We start from the raw sequence: 22,497 nt of genomic DNA, 5'->3' as shown, positions 1-22,497 counted from the left end.
GTCTAAGGCCAAAATGAGCTTAAATACAATTTGGCATCATTTTATGGATAACACTAGCATTCCTTTTTCTACAAAAATTCGCATTTTTAATTCTGTAAACAGATCTATGATGTGCTGCGGTGCCCAGGTGTGGGGTTGGCAAAGATTTGTCGAAGTGGAAAGACTTTTTTATTATTTTATTAAAAAATTATTTAAATCCCCAAAAACTACTCCATCAGCTTTTATTCATACTGAAACTGGAATTGACCCCATTTATCTTTACACATTTGAAATGCACTTTAAATACTTAGTTAGAGTTCTGCAGTTCCCTGATAACAGATACCCTAAAATTTTATGTCATGAAATTATAAAAAGTAAAATCCTTTGGTTTTTGGAAATTGTTAAGTCATAAATTGTATGCATCAGGCTCTATTGAATTATGTATTTGAATTGTGTATATATTTTGATTTGTATATTTTGTTACATAATAAAGTGATGGTCGACACATCGACACCAGCGCTACCAACAGGACGGTAGTGGCTGAAGCACAGTGTGTCATGGTTTATTGCAGAGTAAAGAACTCATTTCATTTTTTCTAGTGAACCAGTGATTTATTCATACAGAAATTAAGAATCTTATAACAAAATTTAACCTTCCAAATGACTTAAATTGGCAAAATATTGGAAATTTTACATTATGGGAAGCCAACTTCAATATTTTAATAAAATCCCTGCAAGCCGACATGAATAATACTTTCCAGTTGAAATTATTTAATTCTGGTAGCCATCCGCTATATAAAAATTTGCAATACAACCTTGGGGATAATCCATATCTATCTGATAGCCACCCGTTTCATTTAATCAGAATGATTTTCAAAGTTAGAGGGGATCTTTTGCCTCTAAATTTTATAAGAATAGAGATCTTGACTGTTAAATGTGTGCCAGTGGAGAGGTTGAGGATCTGTTCCACTTTCTAGCGGTTTGCCCTGCACTGAGCAACATGCGCGAACAATGGTTCGGATCGCGAACCCTTCACGCTCAGCACGTTGCGGCTTACTTGAACGGAAAGGATTGGGAGGCGTTGGCCAAATATAGCCTTGCTGCTTTGTCTCGCCGTGCTTTATTAACATAGTTTATGTTTACTAAAATTTACTTATTTATTAAAATATATAATATATAGTATAAAATAAATAAAAATTACAATCATATTTAAATATATATATATCACACTATTAATTTCTGATTCACTAAAAATTACTTCACTATATCTGAACAGACTCCCCTGACGGCCAGAGTACCATGTGAACGTCTTTAAAGCTAAATATTCTAATTAAATTTTAATTACTTAAATAAAGTTTCTTTTTGTTTTATTATTATATGATTTATAAATTTGTACATATGTTTTCTATAATTTACACATATTTATTAAAAGAAGTAATTATAAGTTATGTATTTTTTAAATTGAATAAAGACTTATTTCATTTCATTTCATTTCAGAAAAAACAGAGAGAGTACGATTTATCTCATAAAGAGGAAATAAAGAAAAAACAGTGTTTGGTTCGCCAATAGTGGCGGCCCCCCCAGACTTGTTTTTTCCCAGAGTGTGCCCCGCGTCAGTTGGCGCAATTGGGTGAGCACGAAGAGAGAGGGGGATGTGTTGGTAGGATGTGAAGCCAAGCGTCACTGAAAAGGAATGTCGGCCATGTTAGCATCAGCTTTCCCATGTGTGCGTATTATTATTAAAAACTGTGGTTTGTGTTCACAAGGTTATGAGAAAACTGTGTCTTAGTTTATTATTTAATGAGCTCAAACTTTTGGACTTTATGGATAGAGACTCACATAAGTACAATAATTATTACAATTAATTCCTCCCTGATATACGTATATTGTCTTGGACAAATAACTATTCTAATCACTTTCCCTGTTGTACGTCGCCTAGTACAAACAATTGTTCTAAGTTTTCCCTGTTGTATATTGCCTTGTACAATAATTATTACAATTAAGTCTTCCCTGATATATTTTGTCTTGTACAAATAATTAGTCTAATTAATTTCCCCGTTGTATATTGCCTTGTACAATAATTATTATAATTAAGTCTTCCCTGATATATATTGTCTTGTACAATTAATTAGTCTAATTAACTTCCCCGTTGTATATTGCCTTGTACAATAATTATTACAATTAAGTCTTCCCTTATATATATTGTCTTGTACAAATAATTAGTCTAATTAATTTCCCCGTTGTATATTGTTTTGTACCAATACTTATTCATTGAGTGTAGTGCGTATTCCGCACCAAAGTGTTATAAAGGACACATACACTGAGGGGTTCAGATCCATTATTATTTCACTAGTTGTGTATTATTTTGTCTGTATCTCCTCGGAGACATTTTAATTGTGAATAAAGATTTATGGTTAATTTGCAAAAAGTGTTCTGAAGACTGGTGGCGTCCCCCACTATTCCAGCCTTAATTTTAATTGCGTCTATATCCACCCCTTCCCTTTTGACTATTTTTCATGGTGCCGAAACCCGGGACACAGTCTTCAGGATACTATGTTCATGCCAGGAACATCCAGATATTAATTGATATAGTTTTAATTATAATACAAGTACAATCATTTTGATGGTGTACAGAAGGTTTGTTTTGATTGTAAAGTAATTTTGTCCTTAGTTGTAGTAGTTTAATTATATGATTGTTTTACTGTTGCTTATATGCTCTGTTGGCATTAATTGTAATGTTAAATAGTTGGCCTACTATAGCCTTAGTGGTTTCTTTCTCGTTATACTAGCTTGTATATAATTGTTTATATATTTCCTTATATTAACTATTGTTTATTTACGAAACTTAAGCGCTTGGCGTGCAGTATTATTTAAGTTCTGTTTTCATATATTGGTGTACTTTATTAATTGTATTTCTCATTTTTGTCTTTTCACCTGTTCTACTGGCACTAGTTACTAAGTTACTCAATCGGTTTCAGTTATCTTGTCTATTTTTTTATAAGTATTGTGCTATTATTTTTGTCAATTGTATATAACTTTATTACTTGCCAGCACAACCTGGTTGTTAGCCTCCCTGTCCAATATGGAAGAATTAACTGAGAGGACTACCCCCCCCGTTCACCAGTTCCAATCTCCCCTTCGTTGGAGGAAACCCCACGGTTGCCCATCCAGTCTGAGGCCAGTGGGGATCTTAATGTTATTAGATGCCGCCACCTCACTGCCAGGCTGGGCCAATGGACCCGAACCGTTCATTTATTGGACCCAGAGTCCCCCGAGTCAATCAATCGATGTCAGCAGCTCTCCACCGTTTTTAAGTCTCTGTCCCAGACAGTGGACAAGGAGGCTTGGGAATGGTTGCGGCCCCTGGCGTCGGACTACAGTGCCCCTCTTGCCTTGGCGCTGTCTCAGAGCAATGAGCAGGCCGAGCTTGCCCACATGTCTATTGTGTTGCCAATCTTGGCTACACCCTCTCCTTCTACTCAAAATGCCCCCGCGTCTGTCTCTTCCCACACTGGCGGGGTTGACGATTCTGTTATCGAGCTTGCCAGGCGCCAACTGCAGCAATTGGTCATCCCTAATATTACCCCTTTCGGTGGGGACGTTTTACTATACAAAAGCTTTAAGGCTAATTTTCAGGCGGAGGTGCACAAGCTTTCCTTACCGGCCCCGAAGAGGCTTGAGGCCCTACGGTCTGCTCTGAGAGGCCCCCTCTTTCCATTATACAGAATGCCCAGTCTTCCGTCGAGGGTTATTGCTACGCCTGGAGCACACTGGACTCCAGATATGAGGGACAATTGCGTGTCGCCAGTGCCACAATGGAATTATTTTTGCAATTTCCGGGCGCTGACCCAGGCATTGAAGAGTGCATCGCGTAGTTGTCGCGCCGCCAAATAATGCTGGATCAGTGTCATATCCCGCACCCGCACTGACTAGTGCCATGTGACCCTGTCTGTTCTCCCCCCTGTCCTCCAAGAGGAGTTCCGAAAAAGGTACCTGGAATCTTTTGATCTCCTCCCCTCCAGTAGTCAGGTCCTTGAATTTCTTAAAGACCAAGAGGACAGGTTTTCCCCCAAATTGACCTCCTGTCTCGCTGTTCCAACCCACTCCTAGTCATTTCTCACCTTCCTCCGTCCCGCGGCCTCGCCCTGCGTCCCCTACGCGTGAAACCAAGGCACAATCAGAGCCCTCCCCCAAACAGGGAAAGAGCTATACCCCGAAGTCTGTGAGGTTCGTTCCGCGCCAGAGAAGATCATCGACCCCTCCTTCTCCTGTCCCAGTTCGACAACCGGCCCTTTCGTTTTCACGTGCTCCGACTTCCTCCCCTTCAGCGGCCCTCCAATGCTACCTTTGCGGGGATTCACACCGCCTCTCCAAGTGTACTAAATACCTGAATATGCCGGTGAGTGATAAATGGAATTTTGTGGTGGAGAAGAAATTATGTGTTAACTGTCTTTCTATTTATCACTCCGTGTCCCGATGTCCCTGCCAGGTTGGTTGCGCAACGTGTCATGGAGAGCATCATTCCTCCTTACACCCCCCTCCACCATCAGCCAGTCTCAGTCAGAGAAGAGCCAGTGGCCCCGAAATTCCTCCATTGATGTCCCTGCATACCTCTCGACCCTCAAGGCCCTGATCTCCTCCCAAAAGGGTACACTCCCAGGACTTACCTGAATCCCCGCCTCCTTTCCCAAGATGTTCCCTCATTCCTCCTAGTTCCTTTGTGCCCCATCTGCCTCTGGGCAAGGTCAGGGACTCTGAGTCTTGACCCTCGTCGTCTTCCTCGTCCGACGACTTACCCCCTGTGCATCCTGTGACTTATTTTGGACGACATCCGGCACCTCCCCCCCCCCCCCCCCCCCCCCCCCGCAAGAATTATAGGTTCTAGGCAGGCGCGATACCCCTCCATTGTCCACCTTCGCTTTCTGCCGTCGCAGACACTGTCGTCTGTGTCATTCGGCAAAGGTCCCACGTAAGTCCATAGTCAAGTCCTTCCCTTCTGATATGTCAGTTTCCCCCACTGCCCTGGTGTATCTCCTTGGAGGAGATGGCCAATGGTATCGCGCTCGTGCCCTGCTGGATTCAGGCAGTGAGATCAACCTAATGACTAAAGCCTTCGCTCACAAAAGTAAATTAATTTATAACCCCATGTCAGGTGGTATTCGCGGCATAGGGGGCAATATTGCCACTCAAGTCGTGGGTTATGTATCGACCAACTTAAGCCAAGCTCCTCCTTTCTCTCAGCTTAAGATCCCCTTCCGCGTAGTCACCAGGACTGCCCCAGACGCTCCATCTTCTTATTTCCCTGTTAAAAACTGGCCGCATCTAGCAGATAAACCTCTAGCTGACCCAACCTTTAATGAACCAAGGCCGGTGGATGTGGTATTCTCAGCCTCGGTCTTTGATGCCATCGACCTTAGTCAAATAATCCGTGCACAAAATGGTTCCCCCAACGCCCGATTGACAACTCTTGGCTGGATTATGTCTGGCCCCTTGAGAAGCTTCCCCTCGAGGAGGGTTTGTTTTGACTCTTCCGTCAAGGACAGCAGGTCCAACTCTAAGCTATATCGGACCTATTATAAAATTTTGTTCAAGCATAAGTATGGTCAATTACCAGCCCCTAAGGTACCTGCTAACCAGTCTAGCCCAGAAAACAAGCCTTCGGCCGAAACCCCTCCTTACCGGTCCGAGTCTGAACCAATTGCTCATTGCAATAACCCTGAACTCCTCGTGCAGTCGGAACAGTCAGGCCCTCCTAGTTTGTCCTTGTCCTCTGCTCAAGCCAGGTCTACTTCCCAAGAGGAAGTCATCCCTCAGCAACCCACTCCTCCAATTTTGGCTATTCAACTTCTGCCCCCGAAACCTCAACGCCTGATTAGAACGCGGCGGCCGCTGCAAACTTGTAATACCTTTATTCCTGAAACTCTTCCTCCTACCATAACTTCTACGGGAGTTACTCTCTCCGAAGGTTCTAATCCACCTCCCTCTCTAATCACTCATATGTCGGTAATTCCTGCCCGACGCACGGTACTCCGACTCAGCTCGGGTAAAACCCCCCCAATCTATATCACACCCCCCTGACCTAGTCTTGTCACGACTGATGGAAAAGATGTTCGCCTTGGAGGAAGTGTCGGAGGTTTCGCCTCTTACCCCGGACGAATTGAAAGCTGAAGAGTGTTTCTCGAAGTCATGTTCTCGACTCCCTACTGGTCGTTTTTCTGTGGCCCTGCCATTTAAAACCAGTCTGTGTTGCCTCGTTGAATCTAGAAAGATTGCTTTAAGGCGTCTCTTACAAACTGAATCCCGTCATGCCAAGTCCCCACACCTCCGTGCTCCCTATGTGGAGTTTATGAAAGACTACTTAGATTCGAATCATATGGAACTGGCCCCTCCTCTCAAGTCAGGTCAAATTGTCTATTATATTCCCCATCATGCGGTACACCGTCCAGACGATCCCCCGGAAAAGATTCGTGTAGTATTTAACGCTTCCCAGAAGTCCTCTTCAGACATCTCCCTCAATGAGCTCTTCCTGGACCCCGTTTACAGCTCGATATCTGGAAGGTGGTTACCAGATTTAGAGTGGACAAATGGGTCTTTACGGCCGACATTCGCCAAATGTTTAGACAGATACAACACCCTCCGGAAGATAGGGATTTGTTACGCATACTGTGGCGATTTGATACGAGCCAACCAGTGCAGGAGTACCGTTTGTGCACTGTGACCTATGGAACCACGTCAGCTCCCTACTTAGCATGTCGCGTCCTTCAAGAATTAGCTCTGACCTAACAGGCTTCCTTTCCCCTGGCCTCTGAGATACTCCGCGACCGTACCTATGTGGATGACATTTCTGGAGGAGGCCCTACTCTAGAAGTGGCATTGCAATCCAGAGATCAGTTAATCCAATTATTGAGTCAGGCTCAAATTGAACTCAGAAAGTGGGCCTCAAATCAACCGCAATTATTAAATAAAATACCCTCTGAATATCTGCATCCAGCCATGTCCTCAGTCTGTTTAGAAAACGATGAGGAGTCACAATTGAAAATCCTCGGACTTTGTTGGAACCCTTCTCAAGATTACTTCCATTTTCTAATCCGTTCCGTTCCCAATGTTCAAACTAAAAGACAATTAGCCAGTCAGATTGCAAAAGTTTTTGACCCCTTGGGATGGCTGATCCCCGTAACAGTTTTTGCTCGTTCAATATTTAGAATAGTATGTCAAGCCTCCTTTGATTGGGATGATCCCCTGCCCTCATCAATTGTCCAGGAATAGGTTCAGTTTGCTGTCTCCCTGCCTGACCTGTCTAAAATTCACATACCTAGATTTTTGTCTCTACCCAACCCAAGTGTTATTTAGTGGGTTTTGCTGACGCGTCTGAGCGAGCCTATGCGGCCGTGGTTTACCTTGTGTCCCAGTCTGAGGACACTGTCATTAGCCTGGTCATGTCTAAAGCCAGAATGGCCCCCATGAAACCGGTCACGCTCCCTCGTCTGGAGCTTTGTGCGGCCCACCTACTTGCCCTTACGATTAATAAGGTCAGATTACTTTTCCCTCAGATAACCACTCAGAACATCCTAGCCAACATCGTATGTTAGGTCCATTGAATGTAAAGGAACGTAGCGAAGCCCTGCGAGTTCTAATAGTCCGAGCCCAACAGCCCTCGCTTTCCGAGGAAATTGAGGATGCTCAGCTCCCCAAGCCTAGACTACGCCTCGTCAAAACCTTAGGCCTATTTCTGCACACTGATGGAGTGCTGCGAGTTGGAGGGAGACTCAGACTGGCCGCTGTCCCCAAATCTCAGAAGCACCCTGCCTTGTTGCCTTCGCAACACCCCTTCACGGCCTTGGTCATACAAGATGCCCACATATCCAACCTCCACGTAGGCCCCACTGCCACTCACGCATTTCTGCGAAGTCGATATTGGATTGTCAATGGTAAGAATGTTGTCCGCCGACAATTGGGAGCCTGTAACAAGTGTTTCAGTGTCAAGCCAACACCCTTCAACCCGCTCATGGGGCAACTGCCCGAAGGAAGAGCCAGCGCTTCAACACCCTTCACCACCACTGGCATAGACTATGCAGGCCCCTTCAACGTGAAAATTGCTTCCCTGCGTTCAGCCAAAGTCCTCCAGTCTTACCTCGCCATTTTTGTCTGTTTTTCCACCAAGGCCATGCACCTGGAGCTAGTCACAGACCTCACAACACAAGCATTTTTAGCTGCCCTAAACCGCTTTGTTGCCAGGAGAGGTGTGCCAAGTCACATTTGGTCGGATAATGGCACTAACTTTGTCGGAGCCAAAAGAAGACTCAAGGAGTTATCCACACTACTAAATGACGCCAAGTCTCAGGAGGCCATGCTGAGAGAATCCAATAAAAGAGGCATCGAGTGGCATTTCATCCCTCCTAGAGCACCACATTTTGGAGGTCTCTGGGAAGCAGCAGTTAAATCCACTAAAAGATTACTGAAGGTCACGTTAGGCACTCAAGAGCCCACCATGGAGAGTTTCCTCACAATCATTTGTCAAATTGAAGGCATATTAAATTCCAGGGCTCTCACCGCTGTCTCGTCCTCGCCAGACGACCTGCAAGTGCTGACGCCAGGTCACTTTCTTATTTTGCGGCCAGTGACTACTCTTCCTACCGACGGTTCATTAACTCCCCGCACAGCGCTTCGTTCCAAGTGGACCTTGGCACAATTTACAGTCAACCAGTTTTGGAAAAGATGGCACTGGGAGTACCTCCTCGAGCAGCAGGCCATGCTCAAATGGCATTCGCCTTCCTTCCCGGCGGCAGAAGGACAAATAGTCATGATCATGGACGACAACCTCCCTCCACTGCAATGGTCCATAGGCCGAATAGTCAACCTTCACCATGGGCGAGACAACGTGGCTAGGGTTGCCGAGGTGAAGACTAAGTCAGGGCTGATCAGCCGGCCTCTCCGGAAGCTTTGCCCCCTCCCAAATCAGTAAGTGGATCTCAGACGAGTCCACTGCGAGGGAGGATGTTTGGTTCCCCAATAGTGGCGGCCCCCCAGACTTGTTTTTTCCCAGAGTGTGCCCCGCGTCAGTTGGCGCAATTGGGTGAGCACGAAGAGAGAGGGGGATGTGCTGGTAGGATGTGAAGCCAAGCGTCACTGAAAAGGAATGTCGGCCATGTTAGCATCAGCTTTCCCATGAGTGCGTATTATTATTGAAACCTGTGGTTTGTGTTCACAAGGTTATGAGAAAACTGTGTCTTAGTTTATTATTTAATGAGCTCAAACTTTTGGACTTTATAGATAGAGACTCACATAAGTACAATAATTATTACAATTAATTCCTCCCTGATATACGTATATTGTCTTGGACAAATAACTATTCTAATCACTTTCCCTGTTGTATGTCGCCTAGTACAAACAATTGTTCTAAGTCTTCCCTGTTGTATATTGCCTTGTACAATAATTATTAGAATTAAGTCTTCCCTGATATATTTTGTCTTGTACAAATAATTAGTCTAATTAATTTCCCCGTTGTATATTGTTTTGTACCAATACTTATTCATTGAGTGTAGTGCGTATTCCGCACCAAAGTGTTATAAAGGACACATACACTGTGGTGTTCAGATCCATTATTATTTCACTAGTTGTGTATTATTTTGTCTGTATCTCCTCGGAGACATTTTAATTGTGAATAAAGATTTGTGGTTAATTTGCAAAAAGTGTTCTGAAGACTGGTGGCGTCCCCCACTATTCCAGCCTTAATTTTAATTGCGTCTATATCCACCCCCTCCCTCTTGACTATTTTTCAAACAGAGAGATTACGATTTATCTCATAAAGAGGAAATAAAGAAAAAACAGAGACTGCGATTTATCTCATAAAGAGGAAATAAAGAAAAAACAGAGAGAATACGATTTATCTCATAAAGAGGAGATAAACAAAAAACACGGAGAACATGACATAGTTCATTCAGTACATAAAAGAAAGAAGCAAAGTGTGTATAATGTTGTCCATAAAGTTGGCATAGCAAGGAAGCAGAAACAAAAAGACAGAACAAACAGTGAAAAGAAAACAGAAACACAAAGAAAGTACAATGAAAAGAAAAGAAACAAAGTCAGCAGTAGACAAAAACGTTATGATGGAAGAAATCGAGCTGTTATCAACTTAAAAAGAAATATCCGGTACTTTTTGACTCGGCAAAACGTAAATAAGCCCTCGGTGTCATTCGCAAATTTATTGAAAAAACAGATACAGACTCGAAAAAAGATAAATAGGTTTCAAGGTAAATGCGCGTTAATAAACAGATTGTGTGCAAATTTAAAGCTAAATAGTAAAGTTCATAAACATTATATTGTCAAAAATAAAACTAAACGCACAGTGTTTTATTACCTGATAAAACATTCTAATCATTTAGTCGGAATCGCTCGATCATACTTAAGATTTCTGAACAATAAATTAAAAGCCGTTGTTAATGAGGCCGTTAATAAGTTCGAAATCAATAAAATTAAAACCCTAACTCCTAAAAATATCGTGAAAGTATTCGGAGGTAAACAGAAACACACTGCACATTCTGAACCTTATTTCATCGAAAGCTCTTATAGCGCGATTCCTCCCGGCCTTACATTACTTGCTAATAGCCAGAACGTTTTCGTGAACGGACACAATTTAAAAAAGTACATTACTAAAGGTAATAATATTGTAGAATGGCCTTGCGGTATCACGTGTAAATTTTCAAAACAAAGTATGAGCACTATTTTAAATAAATTAATAGAATTTGTTCACGGTGCTATAAATACTGTGTCAATCAAAAAGCTTGCGAACAATTGTCGGTACAGACATCACGAAAAAAAAGGTCACACAATACACTGCGCCTCACACAACAGCATTTTTAAATGCAGTACACTTCTACAACTTCTATTGGAATTATCGGTCCACTACACCGCGTTTAGGAACATAAAAAGACAGATTTACATCATTCGTAATCTGTTTTTCAAAATTAATCGTGCAACATCGTGTATAAATAGAGCAAATAATGTCGAATCTATTTTACGGTCCTTTAATGATTTAAACAAATTTCTCGGAACACTTAAAATCGATATAAACAAATTTAAGAAATATGTACCTTCTACTAGTTGCGACACCAATGAAATAAATATTCTGCATAAATATAAAAAAAACTTACCTTCCTTAAAACGTAGAGTTCTTTCCTTTCCGGAGACTTTTTGCGCGTGTTGCAATATGTTAATTTATGACGAGGATTTAAAAGATTTCATAAATTTTCAGATAAACAATAACAAATCATGGCAATCTATAATTCTGTATATTAATAAAAATTATGATAATATTCACCGACGCAGTCTCAAAATTTGTTTATACTGTGCACGAAAATTGAATCATAATTGTATTCCCGGACGCGCCGCGTACAACTGTTTAGAAGTAGATCCCGTGCATGCAGAAGTGGGTAAGTTGAATATTTTCGAAACTATGCTGACTCAATTAGTTAAATCGTTTCAATGTGTAATTCGTCTCCAGCCGAAAAAAGGGAAAATTGCGGTCAGTGAAAAACTTAAACGGTTAAAGGATCGCGTCACTTATTTACCCCTCCCTTTGCAGAAAAACGTGGACCTACTTCCGAACGAACTGCCCCAAAATCATGAAGTGGTTGTACTGGTTAATGGCGTACCTAAACAAAACCGAGTCATATGGCAAGATTTAGTGAGCGCGAATAAAATTTAAAAAGCGATTGCCGCTTTAAAAGAAATTAACCCGTTGTACGCGAACGTAAATCTAAATGTAAAATTGTTACCCAATATTAACGAAAATATAGGTAATAAATGTACTTTTAAGGATGTATCCGGGGCTTCCATAAAAAAAGTAGATAGTACTACTTTTTACCAAACCGGATTTTATACTTTTCACTCCCTACATCCGATAAATATGAATGCAGTGGAATCGAGTGAAATTGAATCGTATCAAATGCAGCAAATGAAGGGAGAGTACGTGTCGGTTTTTGATAAAAATTTAGATTACCTAACATTTCCTCATCTATTTCCTAAAGGCAGGTTCGGAAAACTTGAGGTAAATAGAAATATTCCTCTGTCGGACGCTGAGTACCGTAAAACGCGAATATTGAATAAAGACGGGCGGTTTCGGCGGGATCCTTGTTATTTATTTCACTTGTTAAACGATAGTGAATTTAAATACCTAGGCGGGGCGATTGCTCACTTGTTAAACGTTCGCGCTTACAAACCGTACACGGTGAATGATATTTTGACCAAAGTTTCCGTTAACGATGAATTATTAGAACAACAATTAATCAATCTATTTAGTTCGTTGCGAGGTACTAAAGAGTATTGGCAACGTCGTCGCCAAGAACTCAATGCCATGACACGCGATTTTGGGGCGCCGACTTTTTTTGTAACATTGTCGTGTGCAGAATATGATCATTCCGAATTATTGCAGTACCTTGTCAAAATTAATAAAGATGTTCCTAACGTGGAGAAAATGTCCGCCGGAGAGTTATGTGCGTTAGATCCGACTAGTGTTTGTAGATATTATCACCGTCTCATCCGTAATATGTTCAAGTTTCTAATGAACGATAAAATAAATCCGGTATTAGGTTTCGCGGAACATTATTTCTGGCGCGTAGAATATCAAGAAAGGGGGGCGCCGCTTTACCTCATGTTATTGTGGATTCGGGATAGTCCGGAAATTAATAACGATTGCTTTAAAAAGGTTGCCGATTTTATTAACACATATATTTGTGCTCGGTTACCGGATCCTTTAGAGTCACCTGTCTTGCATTCGTTTGTCCGGAAATATCAAATGCATAAATGTAACTCGTACTGTCAACGTAAATATCGCGTTAATCAAAAAATGTATACTAAATGTCGGTTTGGATTTCCGCGTAAAGTTACCGACGAATTGATAATTAATGACATAATTTCCACAATCGCGTCTAGAGTTAAAGGTTTCGGTCCGAAACGTGTTTATGACTTGCCCAGACAGAGAAGTGAGGTACACATTAACGACTACAACCCTGTCCTTTTATTAGCTTCCGGCGGGTTTAACGTTGACGTGCAATTTGTTAAAGACGGAGATTTGAGATTAGTCATTTACGTAACTAGTTATATATCGAAAAATGAAAAAACGGAATTAGAAGAATTGTGGGCTGATATATGTAAAGAATCGAATAAAAAAGCGTTATGGAGTTTAGGTTTAAAAAAATTAACGCATCGTCAGATCGGGCTATACGAAACAGTGGATCGGTTACTCGGGCATCATTTGTACGGTAAATCGGAAGATATGAGATATATCAGCACCACGTTTCGCGAGAATAGAAAACTATGTTTAAAACCGTTTAACCAATTACAAAATATGCCGGCTAATTCAACGGAAGTATATTTGAAGTCATGGCTAAACGATTACTATCCGAATCGACCTGACCATCTAGAAAATTTAAACATATACGACTTCTGTCGTTATTACGAACTTTCCCGCGATCAATTAGAAGCCGATAACCGAATAAAATTAAAAAATAATGTTGTTTTAAGAAAGCGTGGAAAACCGTACGTAATTCAACATCCGATGTACAAAACGTTAAATACAGAACAAGACCGAAATAAATATTATCATTCCCTTTTACTTCTTTTTAAACCGTGGCGAAATGAATCGGATATTTTAAAAGGTTTTCGGACGTACCAAGAAGCGTTTGACCATTATTCCACGGAATTAAAACAGGCCATGACTTATCACGATAAATTAATTATGTTTGAAGAAGGAATCAAAGAGCTTCAGAATAAAATTGCGGAATTCAAAGAAGAGAATTTCATTAATTTAGAAGAGGATAATATTATCCGAGAAGTGCAGGATGCAGACGTGGCGATGTTGGAAGTTTGCGCGGCGATGTATACTAGTAATGACGATCGCGATAATAATTTATTTAACTTAAATGAAGATCAAAGCCGGATTTTTAATAAAATAACTAAAACACTTATCGACCAAAGTAATAATAAATGCAACAGTCAAATTAAATTATTCGTTTCTGGTGTATGCGGTACGGGTAAATCGTATCTCTTAAAAGCGTTAAAAGTTTGGATTAACAACACATTTCCGCCTAAGAAAGACACTGTTTCAGTGGCTATAACGGCTCCGACCGGCCTGGCTGCATATAATGTAAATGGCGTCACCTTTTACCGGCTTTTATCGCTCCCGGTTGAGCACCAACAAACCGCCGAATATAATAAATTAAACGTTGAAAGTTGTCGGGCGATTAGGCACGTACTTAAAGATATGAAATTATTGATAATCGATGAAATTAGTTTAGTTTCGAGTCTCGTTTTTGCTTATATTCATCTTCGGTTGACGGAAATTGCCAAAAATAATGAACCTTTCGGTAATCTTAATATCTTACTTTTCGGAGATTTGTTACAATTGCAGCCCGTCAAAGGTAATCAAGTTTTTAAAAAGTTAACCCGCATCGAATGTAAATCCAAACTCGGATCCATCGGTTCAGTTGATCTTTGGTCGATGTTCGAATATGACGAATTAAAAATTAACGTAAGACAAAAAAATGATAAAAGCGGTTTTATAAATACCTTGCTCAATATTCGGTCGGGTAATGTCTGCGAAGAAGACATCTCACTATTAAACTCACGTCTTCTACCAAATAACGATTTAAATAATGTAATTAGTCGATTCCGGTAAAAATCCGTTATGTCTTTTCGCGACTAAAGCTCAATGTATAACTTTTAATAAACTTTATTCGGATAAATTCGCGAAAGAAATAGTTACAATTGATAGTATCGATGAAATTGATTATAATTCCAAATTGTCAAATAAAAAAATTAAAGATTTGAACTTGTTAATTTCTAAAATTTCGGAAGACGTCTCTCGCACAGCTAATTTATCTAAAACTATAAATTTATTTGTGGGCGCTAAAATAATGATTAAAAGAAACATTGATGTTGCTAACGGAATTGTAAACGGAACAATTGGTGTAGTGGAACGGTTTGTTTATAAAGGAAAATTCGTTGAATCATTAATTGTCGTCGTAAATAATAAACCCTTTACTTTAGAAAGGGTACAAGCGCGATTTCAATTAATAAAAAATATTTACGTGCATAGGAAACAATTTCCGGTGTCTCTTTCGTACGCGGTAACCATCCACAAATCTCAAGGCTTAACCTTGGATTGTTTGTTCACGAGTTTAGGTAAAGAAGTGTTTGCACCGGGCATGCACTATGTAGCTCTCTCGCGGGTCACTAATTTAAACGGTTTGTATTTAATTGATTTCGATTCGTCAAAAATAAAAGCAGATACGGACGCGATAAATGAATACCGTCGTTTAAATAAAATGATCCAATCACCATGTTTGCATACTGCGAATAATAATATTTGCGTTTCCCCCACCATCAAGTTAACAAAAACAAAATGCCTTCCTCAATCATATGATAATCGCGAAATTTGTTCGAAAACGGAAATATTTGGCTTAACCAACTCTGACGGCGTTTCATGTTACGCGAATGTTGTTGCACAGTGTTTGATTAATATAGATCTCGTTAAATTTAACCTAAAAAATAACCTGTCCAATAATATAAAAATAAGATTTCCGGATCCAAAAACTCGCGAGAACTACCAAACAGTGAGCGTTACTTGCGAATTATTAAATATTTTAACAACCGGAATAACTCTTGGTACTAACAAATCAAATACTAAACGACTCCGCGAATTAATTGCTCACGATAGCGACATAAACTTCAACGCAAATATTCAGCAAGACGCGCAAGAATTTCTATCGTTCGTAATAAACGCTTTAGTTACAGAAAATAACATTCCGAGCAAGTTATTTGATTGTACAGTTAAATTCGTTCGAAAATGTTTCAATTGCAATAGTTATTGGGATGACGTTCCCACTAATCCTGAAGTAATGTACTTTCTAGAATTCGGGGTTGTCCAAAATAACAAGCCGGTTAGTTTTCAAACGTTATTGGACTATAAATTATCGGATATCACGTGTTCAGAATGCGGTGAAAATAAAATTTATATTCGAAGTAAATTAAATTCGGTATCGGATTATCTCATTGTAATATTAAAGCGTTATCAAGAAAATCGTGTTTTAAATGAAATCTGTTCTTTCGATGAAAATAATGTTAAAATTGACGGTTTTAATTTCTCACTGGCGTCCGTGATTTATCACTACGGTTCGGGCCTTAATTCCGGTCACTATGTTTGCGCGATAAAAAGTCAAAATAATTCGTGGACTTTGCTAAATGACGAGATTATTAATTATAATTTTAAATTTAATCCGGCATTAAAAGACGCGTACATTTTAATGTTAAAAACAAAAACAATGTGAAAACAAAAACAAACCCGATATATTTTAAATTTAAAATCTTTAATTTCGGTCGTTAGAGAGCCAGCAGGTAACGGACATTTGGCTGACTGCATCTGATTTTTATTTAATGATATTATTAATCTGTTTGTGCATGTTTCTGTGAAAAAATCATTGATATAAAATTTGTTTTTCGCTATGAGTCTTTTTTGTCCCGAAATATTTTTTTTCATCGATGTGAATGAAAATACATTAATGTTATTTTGTTTTTTTGTAAGAAATGGTCAATCCTTTTCAAAGAAGAAATATATTTCATGGTAATTTACATTTATATTTGCGATTAAAAGAAATTCTATGTCATATTCAACGATATTTATAAGTTAATTTCTTCATTTTATTAATTTGCATATTTTGAACAATTTTAGTCTATATTTATAAATTTTTGAAATTCTACTTACCTATTGTCGTGTATTACTAAGCGAATTTATAAAAAAAGGGACACCAGAGGGGGGACTCTCAATTTTTCTATACATGATTGACTGGCCACACTGTTCGGTAGGCAGTGCTGAGTTCAACACCCCTGGCGGCTAGTAGTAGTAGTCATCTATCGTCATTCGTCGTTGCTCTATCAACCTTTTAACTGTGTGCTTGTACAGTACAGCCTTTTACAACTGGACCGGAACGCCATCTTGCCTTCTATCAGCACATGTCTGCCTTTTGATCATTATTCATTTATCTGCCCTAGACGGCCTTTTTTGTGGCAGTGGTGGTTCCTTTTATACTGTGCCATTCAACTTAGTTAGCAGCTTTATTCCAATTCGCTTCAAATAGTGGATTAACAGGTGAATCAATTCGTCAATCGGTAAGTCAGCCTATTTTATCCTTTACATCCTCCTTACCCCTGGGGTATTATTCTTATTACTATTATCATTATTATTATTCCTTCTACCTGGGAGTGGTCTGACTTGCTGGCGGATGTTTATTCACTCTTTTACATCATTCATCAACTTACGCTACACTTCCGCTGCTTCACCTAATTACTCGGCACTACCTACAACTTGTGAGCACTGTATTACACGCATTTTGCATCATTATTAGTACCAGCTATCCCAGTGTTCAAGGGACATTACGTCGGAAACCTGGTAGCTGTACCGACATCTCATCAGTGTGCGTCCAGTTAATCTCAGCCTCCTTCTTAGCGCTGATTCAGGGTAGCCTCGTCCTCAAGGTATTTCCCACCTTATATTTGTTATTTACTATCACAGGTGATTTAAGGGCCTTTTAACATTTATCCTCTATTTTATATCTTTTTGCTCTGATCTTTTCCATAGGCCAGAGCTGGTCCTCCATTTCATAGGAAACCGGATTGTGGGGGCTTGCTTCTACATCTGCCGTTTCCAACCTTTCACACCAGCACCTTGGATCTGCATGGGCTTCTACAGCTTAATCCAGTCCATTACCAGTGCGCCTGACATCGGCGTTGCCGGCTGAAGACTGGGTTTTGGGTTATCATCACCAAAAATGATGTAGTGAAGAAAAATAAATGCATGGTCGTTGTAAACACTAAAAGACTAGTTCTTATTTTTCGACCACCTGATTCCTGATCTTTAGCAAGTGGGTATTTCCAGTTTAAATACTCCACATTTACTACCAGAGGGTTTTCGTTAATCTTTACTTACATTCTGGGCCGTTTCCGACTGGTATTTACTACCAGAGGATTTTCTTTAATTTGCATTCTGGGCCGTTTCCGACTGGTATTTACTACCAGAGGATTTTCTTTAATCTTAAATTGTATTCTGGGCCGTTTCTTACTGGTTTCATTACTATAGAGGACATATTTCATTTTCGTTCTGGGCTCTCTTCCTTCTGGCTACATCCGGTAAGGAATTTTACAATTTCCCTTTAAATCATCTTTATTTTACACGTGTCTGGTGACCCCAATCACAGGGATTTACGACCCCTTTGCTTGAGTGTCGCTTGCACTGAATACAGTGTTACCATCACTGTTTAATCTAGCCCTGTCTAGTATTGTTATCGGCTTATTGCCTGTGTGTATTAAGGAGTGTGGATAAGCACCAACTTAGCGTGCACCCCCCTTAGCACTTACTTCCGGTCTTGGGTAACCATTTGACTCTTTGAGCTTACTTTTATACATTGCCTTGTATTTCATTTTGTATTTTGTATACTTACATTCTTCTATGCTTCTAGATACCTTTTATTATACTTAAATTGTGTATACCTTACTTTATATTTTTTGTCTTGATTGTATACTTACATGCTTCTATGCTTCTAGATACATTTTATTATACTTAATTGAAGTTGTGATCCACATTTGCACATCTTGGTATGCTTGTTACTTCGTAGGGTAAGTGTGCCTTTTACTCTACTATTTGATTTTTGTTAACTTTTGTGCTTTAGTGACTTCCTTTGATTCACCATGTCACCCCATTTGTCTGCCAAGGCATTTAATCGCATATGCCGATTAGCTATTCGCGGTTATAATCAAATTCAAGCAGAAATTGATAGGGTTTCGCAGTCCCTTTCCACCCCGGTGACTAAGTATCAAGCCCTTTTAGATGCTCTTCAAAATGATCACAATAATGCCAAAGGGGAGCTCACTCCTTATCGGGAGTTAGCTGAGGCCTTGCCTGACCTTACCCTTGAGATTCTCGACCAACAGTTGGAGGCTGTTGGCGATTGTTACACAGGGCTTGTGCGACAACTATCTGAATTAATTCGAGTTTCCTCATTACCGATGAGCTCTACTAGGCTTAGCATTGATCCTCAAGACATTAATACTACTATGTCTACTGCACCTTCTTCTATTAACACCTCTAATGCATTTTATCCGGTGCAGTCAATACCTAAATTCTCTGGGAGACCTTCGGATTGGCGCGGGTTTATTTCCCGATTCGAATCCATTATCAATACGAGTAACCAACTAAATTCAATTCAAAAGTTTCAATTTCTTTATGATGGTCTGGATTCCAATTCACAAACCTTAATCTCGCATTTGGATTTCACACCTGAAATGTACCCAGTAGCTTTGAATATCTTAAAGAAGCGTTATGATGATCCTCAGGGCATCATTGATTATCATGCTAACGGATTTGTTGGCCTTTCTAAACCGGGCTCCTCCTTTAAGGACTTTGCCACATTTGTGGACACTTTAAATGTACACTATCGTGCACTGGCGGCTCTGCCCCAGGTTGATGAACATCAAGCCATTATAGTTTCACTACTGGTCTCGAAATTTGATCCAGCCACCTTACATGAATATAAAAAATATCGGCGGAGAGTTGCTCAAAATAACTCCACGGTTACAGTCAACCAACTCATCGAATTTCTCGATCAAAGCTTGAAGGAGAGACAGTTGGACGTCTCTCACCCAACTGCAACTTCAACTCCGACTCCCAGATCAAACTATAAGCCTAAGCCTAGATTTAATCAGTCTAAATTTAAGGCGCCTGTCTATGCGGCCGAACCATTAGACTTAACATATACTTGCAACTTTTGCAATCAAGCTTCACACATTATATTTCATTGTGAAGCCTTTAAAGCCAAGTCACCCCGCGAGCGTTACAATTTCATTAAATCCAAGAACCTTTGCATTAATTGTTTGCGGAACCACTCTATTTCCCAATGCACTAATCGCGCGAAATGCAAAAGGTGTGGGAAGCCTCACCATACTCTCTTACATTTTGGGACTTCTCCCACGAAGAGAGTTGAATCTCCTCAACCCAAGTCTCCTCCTTCGAGGCCTGGTAATACTACACCACCCGGAACTTCCAGAGCTCCTCAGCCTGAATCATCACCACCTACAGTGTCGGTGACTGTACCAGCCCATGATGCTGCTACGACTGTGTCCACTAAGCGGCAGTCACTCTTACTCGCGACCACACTTGTCCGCATTCAAACATCCCCGCACTCCTACTTGGTGCTTAGGGGAATTTTAGACACCGCAGCTGGAGCCTCTTTCTTAACTGATCGTTGCGTACAGAGATTAGGATGTCGGCGTTGGCATTCTCCAATTTCTGTTTCCGGGATAGGCAATACTACCGCAACAAATAAGGGCGTCTGCTCCCTTGATATTGCTACTATAGGTGGTTCCATCCTTGCACCTCAACACCCATTTATCATTTTAGATAAAATAGCAGTCACAACTCCTACTGTTGAAATAAATGCTTCAGTACGTGAAGCAGCCAAACATTTGGTTTTAGCCGATCCCTCTTTTGATAAACCTTCTAGGATCGATTGCATTTTAGGCTCCGATTTAGCCTCTTTGTTATTTGGTCAAGGCTCTCCTATCACGTTAGGAGCTGATATGCCAGTAGCGGTACCTTCTCCGTTTGGCTATATTCTCTTGGGATCAGCCCCAGTGGCAACTTCTCCTTCTTCGGGGTCTACTTCAAACCCCATTACTTCAACTTCTTCTGCCGTAGCCGCATGATGCGCAGCACCAGGCAATGAGTTACATGCCCTTGTAGAGAACTTTTGGCGGGCTGAAGATTCACCCCCAGTTTCTCCTGCACCTTCTCCACAGGAACAGCTGTGCGAGCAATTTTACCGCGACACCACCACACGTGATGCCTCCGGTCGGTATCAGGTTAGATTACCTTTCATTAATAAGGATCCTTCCTTAGTGGCCAACTCATATGCTGCCGCGTACTCACGCTTTTGCGCCTTGGAACGAAAGTTTAAAACAGATCCTAACTTTCAGAAACTATATATTGAATTTATGCAAGACTACCTTGACCAAAGCCATATGCAATTAGCTGATGGACCTGTCTCTTACTATATTCCCCATCATGGGATTTTCAAGAATCATGGGGACAACCCCAAGATTCGCGTCGTCTTCGACGCCTCTGCTAAAACCCCCAGTGGTACTTCATTAAACGATCTTTTGTTTGCTGGTCCTAAATTGCACCCTCTTTTATCCGATATAATTTCATTGTTCAGACAATATCCATTTGCCTTTTCCTGTGATATTAGGCAAATGTTTCGCCAAATATCTATGCATTACGAGGACAGACAGTTCCAATGCATTTTATGGCGGTCATCTCCAGACCAGCCTATACGCACCTATTACTTAAGCACAGTTACATACGGCACAAGATCAGCTCCTTATCTGGCACTCCGTACACTGGCTCAGCTTGCCGATGATGAGGAAACAAATTTTCCTGAGGGAGCTGCTGCTTTAAAAACAAACATATTTGTTGATGACGTTGCCGTGGGTGCGTACTCCCTGACAGCAGCTATACGTCTGCGTAATCAACTTATTGCGCTATTACACTCTGGAGGCTTTGACCTCCGTAAATGGGTTGCTAACCACCCTTCCCTACTTATGGAAATTCCGTTGGAGCACCACGTTGCTTCCACTTCTTTCAGCACCACTTCAGCGTGCTCTATTTCTTTATTGGGCGCATTATGGAACCCTACTACGGATTCCTTTAGCATTCGACTTGACATCAAGTCCAGCCCCAGTGGCACTGTTACCAAACGTTTGGTACTCTCTTTTATAGCCCAAATTTTTGACGTATGCGGTTGGCTTGCACCCTTTACATTCAACTTAAAGGCCTTCTTACAAGCCTTATGGAGACAGTCTCTTCAATGGGACACTCCTTTGCCAGAGCAACTTGCCTCTCAATGGCAATCTCTTATTCATGATTTTTCTACTTTGGAGCAGGCAACATTACCTCGCCCATTCACGCCCACTGCGGCTACTACTTCCTACATCCTTCATGGATTCTCTGATGCCTCAGCACGAGGTTATTCAGCTGTTTTATACTTGGTTGGGGTGGAATCGAGCTCACCTCCAGCTCTTTTATGCGCTAAAACGCGCGTTGCTCCTTTACACACTTTAACTATTCCACGATTGGAACTGTGTGGAGCTCATTTGTTGGCATCACTTGCCGCTCATTACTTGAACTTATTTTCTTCCATTCTTACTATCACAAGTGTCCACCTCTGGACCGATTCGCAGATCGTTCTGCATTGGGTACAATTACCTCCTTATAAGTTCAAGGTTTATGTTTCAAACCGGGTATCCCAGATCCAAGATTGGGTTCCCACTGCCACTTGGCATTATGTACCCACTAATGACAATCCAGCTGACATTGCTTCTAGAGGTTGCAATGCCTCTACACTTCTTAACCATACACTGTGGTGGCACGGACCATCATGGCTGTCTACGCCCTCTTCAAGGCCTAACATTGGCC

At 40.8% G+C, this 22,497-nt stretch overlaps 1 protein-coding gene across 1 annotated transcript; it reads left to right on the top strand.

Annotated features, from left to right (window-relative positions):
- The first annotated feature begins 18,716 nt into the window (after positions 1 to 18,716).
- Positions 18,717 to 20,729, top strand: LOC141448428 (uncharacterized). Its single transcript, XM_074116785.1, has one exon. The coding sequence runs from the start codon at positions 18,717 to 18,719 to the stop codon at positions 20,727 to 20,729; it is 2,013 nt and encodes a 670-aa protein (XP_073972886.1).
- Positions 20,730 to 22,497: the final 1,768 nt, after the last annotated feature.

The sequence above is a fragment of the Rhodnius prolixus genome, unplaced genomic scaffold (genome assembly GCF_049639745.1).
Source record: "Rhodnius prolixus isolate KJV_2025 unplaced genomic scaffold, Rpr scaffold_31, whole genome shotgun sequence".
In the NCBI taxonomy this organism is placed as follows: domain Eukaryota; kingdom Metazoa; phylum Arthropoda; class Insecta; order Hemiptera; family Reduviidae; genus Rhodnius; species Rhodnius prolixus.
Note: the sequence above shows the minus strand (reverse complement) of the source record. Positions and strands in the feature narration are given on the sequence as shown.

Coding starts and splice junctions, on each gene's coding strand:
- LOC141448428 (XM_074116785.1), top strand. CDS start 18,717: ATGTCACCCCATTTGTCTGCCAAGGCATTTAATCGCATATGCCGATTA.